At 66.6% G+C, this 8938-nt stretch overlaps 1 protein-coding gene across 1 annotated transcript; it reads right to left on the bottom strand.

Annotated features, from left to right (window-relative positions):
* Positions 1-1564: 1564 nt before the first annotated feature.
* LZTS2 (leucine zipper tumor suppressor 2) lies at positions 1565-8698 on the bottom strand. The gene is made up of 4 exons (XM_065408528.1): positions 8300-8698; positions 4767-5357; positions 3227-3496; positions 1565-2230 (listed from the first exon to the last, which is right to left on the bottom strand). The coding sequence occupies exons 1-4, from the start codon at positions 8696-8698 to the stop codon at positions 1565-1567; spliced, it is 1926 nt and encodes a 641-aa protein (XP_065264600.1).
* Positions 8699-8938: the final 240 nt, after the last annotated feature.

Consider the following 8938-nt stretch of genomic DNA (forward strand, 5'->3'; position numbering starts at 1 on the left):
TAAGGAAAGGGGCCCAATGAGGATGTGACTCAGCCAAGGGCTGGCAGGCGTCTGGCCCACTCACCATTCCCGCCTCTCCCAGCAAAGGACCCCACACACACATGGGTGGGGGAGGGGTGCCTCCTACTGCTGCATGGTCCCCTCCATGTGAAACTCCCACAGGAAGGGCTGGAGCATTCCCCCCCCCACCCCCCGGAGGGAGCTGGTGCCCAGGGCCTGGCCCAGCAAAGTCCCTGCCTGGCTCTGTAGTGCCCATGGGGCCAGTCCCAGGGCAGCCTGGGACACGCCAGGGAGAAAGGGGCAACAGCTCAGCCTCTGCCAGCCAGGCACCACACAGCCCTGCCCCCGCCCACAGCGTGGCTGCCCTTGCCTCGCCACAGGCGGGCATGGGGGTGGGGGCTGGCCAAGGGTGGGGCAGTGAGCAGCACCCCATGCAGAGGTGCTCACAGCGGGGGGGGGGGGGGAGAGACGGGACGTGCCAGGCAGAGGCAGATGCTGGGTCAGAAGCAAAAGGCAAAGCCAGGCTCGGGCTGGCTAGCAAAACCGTGCAGCAGGCCCCTGGCAATGGAGGGGCAGAGCTCAGCACACGGGAACAGGAGGCAAAGGGCAGGGGTGTGCGCAGACCTCCCGGCCAAGGGATGGGAAGCGGAATCACGCCGGCTAATGAACTGCTACTGCACCCGGGGAGCCCAGACCCCTTTCTGTAGGGCCTACAAAAATAGAGTACATTTGCATGGCACAGAAACACAACCCTGCAAAGCCGGGTGTTTGGAACACAGAGGGGCAGCCTGCCCGGGCAGGATCCCTCCGAGCAGAGGGCTGGGCGCAGGGACCACTGAACCCGATGGGCCACGGGCAAGGGATGCCAGGCACGGGGGCTGTACACAGAGGGCAGAGCTGGGGGAACAGGGCAGAGCAGGCCCTGTGCCCTGCCCCCCCGATACAGCCTCTGCAGGGAGCAGCCCACAAAAGGAGGAGGAAGCTGATTTCCCAAGAGGAGCGTGGAGATCCCAAGCCCTGGGCTGGACCCTGCACTGACTGGGCAAAGCCCCAGCCTGCAAGCCCCCCTGGGGGGGCAGCCCGGGGGCATGGCGCTGCTCTCACAGCTGGCACCGCAGACCACCCCTGGGGGAGCCCCACCTCACAGCAGGCTGGCAGGCGACATGCTGCGGGGCTGTGCCACCGAGCCTGGTGCTCGCACCAGCCCGCCTGGCAGCCACGGAGGGACCCGTTCTCCCCAGCACAGGAGAGGGCCTCACCCCATGCAGACCACCACACAGCCCTGCTACCTCCTCCCAGCTCGATGGAGGCTCTGGGGCGCGACGGGCGGGGTGACAGGGCCCATACGGCAGAGGAATGATCCTGGCACCCCCCAGCCAGCTACAAGCAGGTGCCACTAATCCCCTCCCGAGCGCTAAAGGGATCAGCTGTTAATCGGCTCTTCCCAGCAGCCAGAGGCCCAGCTCCCTTCCCCCATGAACCAGCCATGGGCCCCTCTGCCAGCTGCCCCCCAAGCAGCCGGCTAACCCCCATCTAGCTCACGGGGCAGCCGGCACAGCCCGGCTCAGATCTCGGTGGCGGTGATCTCTTCGAAGCAGATCTCAGCCCCGTGCAGGCCACACTCGTCCAGCCGCTGGGCCTGCAGCTCCAGGCTGAGCTGGTGCAGGTGGTGCTCCAGCTCCCGGTTGCGCCGGTACATCTGGATGTAGTTGTGCTGCAGCTGCTTCTGGTAGCCGATCACCTGGTCCTTCTCGCCCTGCCAGGTGAGCCGCTCGGCCTCAAAGGCGGCCCGCTGCTCCTGGCCGCGCCGGCGCTCCTGAAGCAGCTCGGCCCGCAGGCCCTGCAGCGTCTCGGCCGCCTGCCGCTGGGCCTTGGCCTCGTCGCTGGCCCACAGCAGGCTGGGCTCGGGTGGCTCCGGGCAGCGGGGCTGGCGCCGCGTCCCCCGCAGCCCCGCCACCTCCTGCTCCAGCCGGCCCAGCTTCTCCCGCAGCAGCTCGGCCTCGCTCTTCCGGCGCTGCAGCTCTTTCTCGCACACCTCCAGCTCCAGCGCCCGGGTGCGCGCCGCCTCCTGCAGCCCCAGCGCCTGCTCCTCGCCCGCCTGCCGCTCCGCCCGCGCCTCCCGCAGCTGGGCCCGCAGCAGCAGCATCTCGGTGCCCCGCTGCGCCAGCTCCGCCTGCGACTCCTTCAGCTGCTGCTTCAGCAGGGAGATCTCGCCCAACTTCTGGCACACCTGGGGGGCGGGGTGGGGATTAGACCCTGGGGCTGGCCCTGCCCCACCCCCACCCCCAAAAAGGGCTAGGGTCCCCCGAGCCATTGGACAGCTTCCAGAACCTCCCACCCATCCAGCCACCAGTGGGGCTGCCCGAGCCAGGCCCTGCCCCTTTCCACCATGGGGTGGCCCCCGGAACTCCGCCCCCACCTCCCCATCACCAATGGGGCTGCCCGAGCCAGGCCCCGCCCCTTCTCCCCATGGGGTAGCCCCCAGAACTCTGCCCTCACCTCCCCATCACCAATGGGGCTGCCTGAGCCAGGCCCCGCCCCTTCTCCCCATGGGGTGGCCCCCAGAACTCCGCCCCCACCTCCCCATCACCAATGGGGCTGCCCGAGCCAGGCCCCACCCCTTTCCACCATGGGGTGGCCCCCAGAACCAGTATCCTGCCCCTAAGCTACGTTTGCCAATGACACATCGGCCTAAGCAAGCCCTCCCACCCCACCGCCCTCCAAGAGGGCGACTTCCAGAACCGGAGCTGCCTCCCAACGGGGCGGCTTGGCTTTTGGAACCGGCACCAGACGGGGCAGCCTGCAGAACCAGAAGCATCCCACCCCCACAGAAGAGGAGTCCTCCCCCATCCCCCCGCGACAGCCTTCCAAGACGGGGGAGGCGAGTAGGGAGACCATGAGGCAGCGTTCGGAACTGCCAGGGGCGGCGAATCCAGCACAGCCCTGGGGGAACGGCTCCGACGGTGAACTACCCTCCCTGTGCAAACGTCCGCCTTGGCTGGCTAGCGTCCCCTGCCAGCCATCGAAGGGCGTCAGCCCCGTCCCTGCGAGGCCGACGGGCCCGCTATTGAGTATTTGCTCCCCAGGTGGGGGTTTCTAGACTGGGATCAAGTCCCCCCTCGACCTTCTCTTGCCGGGGCCCCGCGAGTCTCACCATCAGGGCTCCAAGGGCCCTGGCCAGCTGGGACTGGAGCCAGGGGCCCCGTCCCACCCGGTCCCGGCTCACCTCCCACTTGGTCTCCTCCAGCCGCGGCCCCAGCTCGGTCTGCTCGCGCTCGAAGGAGGCGCACCTCTTCTCCAGCTGCTCGCGCTCCTGCAGCAGCTGGGCAAAGTCCTCCTGCAGCTTCTTCTTCTCCTGCTGCAGCTGGAAGATCTGCAGCTGCAGCACCTGCTGCGTGCGCTGGGCCTTCTGCGCCGCCTGCTTGACCTGGGAGGCGTAGCCCTGCCGCAGCTCCTCCATCTCCTGCTCACAGCGCTTCTGCTTCTCCTCGTACACCTGGGGCGGGGGAAGAGCGTCACCCGGGGGGCCCCGCGCGGCCACGGCCTCCAAACTCTGCCCCGCAGACCCAGCGCAGCCCATGGGCTGCACCTGATCGCAACCGTCCTCCGCTAACGCTGGGGGTGCCCTGCACCCACTTCAGCTCCCAGCATGCATTGCGTTGCCCAGGCCTGAGCACATGTGGAGATGTGGTTCAGGAGACTACAGCTCCCAGCATGCATTGCATCGCCCAGGCCTGAGCACATGTGGTTCAGGAGACTACAGCTCCCAGCACACATTGCATCGCCCAGGCCTCAGTGCATGTAGACATGGGTCATCAAGACTACAGCTCCCATCATGTATTGCATCACCCAGGCCTGAGCACATGTGGAGATGTGCTCCACAGAGACTACAGCTCCCATCATGCATTGTGTCACCCAGGCCTGAGTGCATGTAGCGACATAGCTCAGCGAGACTACAATTTCCAGCATGCATTGCATCTCCTGGGCCTGAGCACATGCAGACGTGTGATTCACAGAGACTACAGCTCCCAGCATGCATCGCAGTGCCCAGACCTGAATGCATGTGGAGGTGCAGCTCCCCGAGACTACAGCTCCCAACATGCATTGCATCTCCAGGGCCTGAGCACATGTGGAGGTGTGGCTCACCAAGACTACAGCTCCCAGCATGCATTGCAGTGCCATGGCTACTCTGCAGGAGGTTGCGCACGGCATGCTGGGTGTTGTAGGCTTCACGGGCTGCCTGTTCACACTGAGAACATGGGGCCCCACGGACAACCTTGAGACCTGCACCCTGCCTGCCTTCCCCCTCGGGGAGCCCACGCTCAGCACTGGCATTCTCAGGCCAGGCCTGTGGTGCCCCTGCCCACCTGCACCTCAGCACAGCTCTGCCGAGGTTCCAGCAGTTCCAGCAGGGGGAGCTCCTGAGCGGGGAAGGCATTTACTGCCTGCACCCCTAGGGGGCGCTCATAGGGATGAGGCTCCAAATGCACAAGCCTGCCACCTGCCCCTCCCCCACCTCAGCCCTTCAAACCCCAACCCCACCCCCCCACCCCCGGTTACTGGGCAGCTCTCCCCCAACCCCTCATGCAGCCCATCCCCACCTCTGCTCACCCAGCTGGCCCGTCCAATCGCCCCCACATGCACCAGCCCCCCCCCCCCCCCCCCCAGCAGACACCTCCTAGTGTCCAATTGCCACCCACATGCCCAGCCCCCCGCAGACACGCCCAGGACTGGGAGTCGCTGGGCTCTCCCACCGAGCCGGGTACCTGGCAGATGGCCACCTCGTTCTCGTCCAGGCTCTGGCGCAGGTGCTGCAGCTCCGCCTCCCGCTCCCGCAGCTTCTCCTCCAGCTCACGGACAAGCAGAGCCTCGTCGCCCTCGACGGGCGAGCGGGCGCAGGAGCCGCCGTCGGACGAGGGGGGGCCCCGCCCGCTGAGGGAGCCCGTGCTCTTGCTGGAGGAGGAGCGCCCGCTGTCCGAGTTGGAGGGGCCGGCCAGGCCCCGGGAGCCCCGCTCCGGGTAGCCGCCGTGACTGTCCAGGCTGAGGTGGCCCATGGAGATGCTGCCCGGCTCCGGCGGCTGGCTGCAGCCCGTGCTGTAGGTGGGCAGGCTGGAGAGGGAATTGCGCCCCGAGTCCGACAGGGTGCCCGAGTGGGCGCTGTGGCGGCAGCTCAGGGAGTGGTGCTTCTCGGCGCTGGCCGCGGCAGTGCCGCCCAGGAGGTGGGCGAGGCTGGCCTGGCTCTCGGGGACCGACGACGCCCCAGGCCGCGGCACCACGTACCCCGGCAGCGAAGAGTTCCTGCCCTTGGGCACGACCGGCTTGAAAGCCGTCGGGCGGATCAGGGTCTTCTCGACGTTCTGAAAGGCATAGAGCAGAGACCGTGGGGTGGCAGGATGGGGGCTGAGGACACCCCCCCACCCCGACACAACACAGTGCCACCCCTGCCAGATGTTCAGACCCGGCCCAGCGCCCCAGGCTATGCGGCCTGCCAGACTTGGCACCTTCTAATCAACACCTCGTGGGGACGCAGCGTGGCCTAGCAGACTTTGACTCAGGACTCCTGGGTTCTAGCCCCGGTTTGGCCCCCAGCCCACTGGGTGGAGGACCTTGGGCAAGTCACTGCCTCGCTCTGTGCCTCAGTTTCCCCCTCTGTCAAATGACAGTGATGCCATCCTCCTAATGCGCTTTGGGATCTCCGGCTGTTACGCGCTGTCTGACAGCGTGGGCTGGGGACGGTGCCAGGATTGTCACCCCCACTCCCCAGCCAGGAAATGGAGTCATGGAGCGGGCAAGTGATTTGAGCAAGGTCACCCAGCCAATCAGCAGCAGGGCCAGCAGCCACAAGTCTGGTCTACTAGGCAACACTCCCTCCCAGAGCCTGAGATAGAGCCCAGGGGTCCTGGCTCCCCACCCCTCTGCTCTAACCACTAGACCCCACTGCCCAGAGCCAGGGATAGAACCCAGGAGTCCTGGCTCCTAGCCCGAGCCCCCACCTCACACCTTCCTTTGTTCAAATACAGATAGCGAAAAGGACATTTTTCCCTCAGTTGGAAATTGTAAAGCAGCAGCTGAATGAGGAGGCAGGCAGAGGAGCTGAGATCCGGGACGGGGAGCGAGAGCACCCCCTGCCAGACCCCCTACTGGAGCACAAGCCGGGTCTGAGGCCAATAAGAGAAAAATCCAGCAGCGGCAATTCATTTTACTTCGCCACTTGTCCCAAGCCCCCTGGCTCTGCCTGGGCGAGCGCGGCTGCGGGAGGGAGGCAGGAGGGGGGCTGTTCCTTCTGGCCATGCAACGGCCTTTGGTTTTCACTGGGAAAAAAATTCTAAATGTTCCGTTTCCTTGACGAAAGCGGACACGGATCCTCTGTGTGGTTCCCCCTCCCCCGCTGAAATGAAGGGGGACCCCCCCCCAATAGCCCATTTTCTAAACTGCCCTCCTCTGCTAAGGGCGGGTCAGGAGCAGTTTGGCAGATCGGGGCCATCAACTCGCTTTGAGCCAGATCCCCCCCAAAGCCATCGCCAGCTCCCAGCCAGCCTCAGGCCCCCCAGCGCTCAGAACCCTGGGTGAGGGCGGTCTCGGCCCAGCTGCCCACAGCGCAGAGGGCAAGGGTGGCATGAGTGCTGGGCAGTCTCAGCAGAGAGGCCAAAGGCCGAACGGGCCATGGGGACCGAGCCCGCCTCTGCACTCCCCGCCCCCCCAGTCCCCCGCCACAGGCTGGGCTCCTGACCCAGAACCTCGGGGCAGGTCGGCTGGGGTTCCGAGCTGGATCAGAGGGGCCCAGGGCAGCAGGTTAGTGTAACCCCAGGGTTTCCCATAGCTCCCAGTCGCCCAAGGGGGCCTGCTCTCCTCAGACACCACCGCTCGGCTGCTGGCTCTGGCATCCCTCTGCCCCCAGGAGCGCTCCCCTCCAAGGGGTGTGACGACCCAGCCGCCATCGACCCCGATCCCTTCCCCAGCCCCAGGCCACCCCCTTCCTGCGGATGGGGCTCCCAGCTCTGTCCCCAGCTCGCCCTGCAATGGCCCTGCCAGGGGATCTCACCAGGTTAAAGGATTCCCGGAGCAGGACCTTTGGAACTCCTTGCCGTAGGAAGGTAGGAGCCACATTCTAGGGCTGAAGCAATGCCACCGAGTGAGGCCAGGCTGGGGCATGGCCTTTGCCAGCCGCTCCAGCTCCCTGGAACTCCTCCCCACATCCCGCACTTGGGACCCCCAAGCCTCAAGGCAGGGCACATTCGGGGCAGTGGGGAGAGGGGGGGAGTCACCCGTGTATCAGGAAGGGGGGGTACCTGCTGCCCACCAGGGGGTGTTGCCTGCAGGAGGGATTTAAGAGCCATGCTCCCTGAAGCACAAGCCAGCAAACAACCAGCTCCAAGTAGCGAGGCAGCCATGGGCACCAGCTGTCCAGGGCCCAGCGCCAACGATCACCCTCCCAGGCGGGCACCAGCAGCAGAGTTCCCACAGCTTGGCCTGGAAACGCCCAGGGCCATCCTCGCCTTCGATGGGCACCAACGGGTTAGTGCGCCCCGGGTCTGACGGGGCAGCGGGGGGCTGGAAGAACCCACTTCCCCTATAAGAACAGGAGCACTAGGGATCGGCAGCTCCCACTTACACTAAGCAGTGTGTGCCCACAGCCCAGTCGACCTGGCAAACTAGGGCCGGTGACAATGAACCTCCCCCAGGGCAGAGGGGAAGCCAGAGGCGCCTGTGGGTTCAGTGGCATTGCCAGGTCAATTGACCCCATCTCTGCAGCTGGAATGTGGGGGGAGCAGGTACCCACTAATGCCAGGCAGCTGCCCACTGCCTCTGCAGCTACAGGATGCTGCCAGCGTGCCAGCGCAGCAAAGGAGCCACCAGGCAACAGCAGGCCCCAAGACCAAGTACAAGGAGAGACGATGCCCGCCGCACAGGGCCTGCGGAACTCCCTGCTGCAGGAAGGTAGGAGCAGCATTCTGGGGCTGGACTAGGCTCCCTTGGGCAGCTCCTGCCCACCTGGTGCTGTCTACCTGCTGGCACCACTAATGATGGCACGAATACCAAGTAAGGAGGGGAAAGCACCGCTGTGCATCAGGGTGGAAGCCCATGGCGAGGGGGGTCAGGAAGTAACTAGCCCTCCCCGCCCCATGGACGACTGAACAGGGCAGGTGTATTGCTGGGGAATGGGGCAACTGTCTCCAGAGCCGTAGGTCTTGGTGACTGCTGGAGGCGGGATGCCCCACCCAGATGCCCCAATGGCCTAGCCCGGCGGGGGGAGGGGATGGACACAGCCCAGCCACATGCACCCTCCCCCCATCTTCACCTTCTCCAGCTGCCCGGAGACAGGGACCAGCCTCGGCGGCGGCCCCTGGATGTTGCCGCTCCGAGCCCGATCGTCCCGCGGCTCCTCGGCGTCACTGCAGGGGCTGACGGGGGACACAGCCTCGGCCCAGAAGTCCTCGCTGGCGTAGGCACCGCCCCCGGGCGCCGGGCCGGAGCAGGGCTTGGCGGGGGGCAGCCCCTGGAGCAGCCCGTACTGCTGGCGGAAGGGGCCGGGCGCGGCCTTGCACGGCCGCTCGTGGCAGGGGCGGCCAGAGATGAGGCTGCTAACGCTCCCCATGGCGCCACGGGCAGAGGCGGGCGAGCGGGCGCCGGCGCGGAGCTGGGTGGCCGCCTCAGAAGCGGGCTCGATGGAGACGGGCCGGGTCTGCACTATGGCCATGGTGTGGGGGGCTCAGACGGGGGGGACCACGCAGGCAGCCTGCAGGGAGAGAGGGAAACCAGCACTGAGCCTGCGGGCACCGCTGCCCGCCTCACGGACCGCCCTCCCACGGGGGCACCGCTCCCCTCCCCACCCACCTGCAGGGGCACTGTCCCCCCCTCACCCACTGCCCTCCCACGGGGGCACCGCTCCCCCCCACCCACTGGGGCACCGCTCCCCACCCACCTGCAGGGGCACCAT

This window comes from Emys orbicularis, chromosome 7 (genome assembly GCF_028017835.1).
Source record: "Emys orbicularis isolate rEmyOrb1 chromosome 7, rEmyOrb1.hap1, whole genome shotgun sequence".
Lineage (NCBI taxonomy): Eukaryota > Metazoa > Chordata > Testudines > Emydidae > Emys > Emys orbicularis.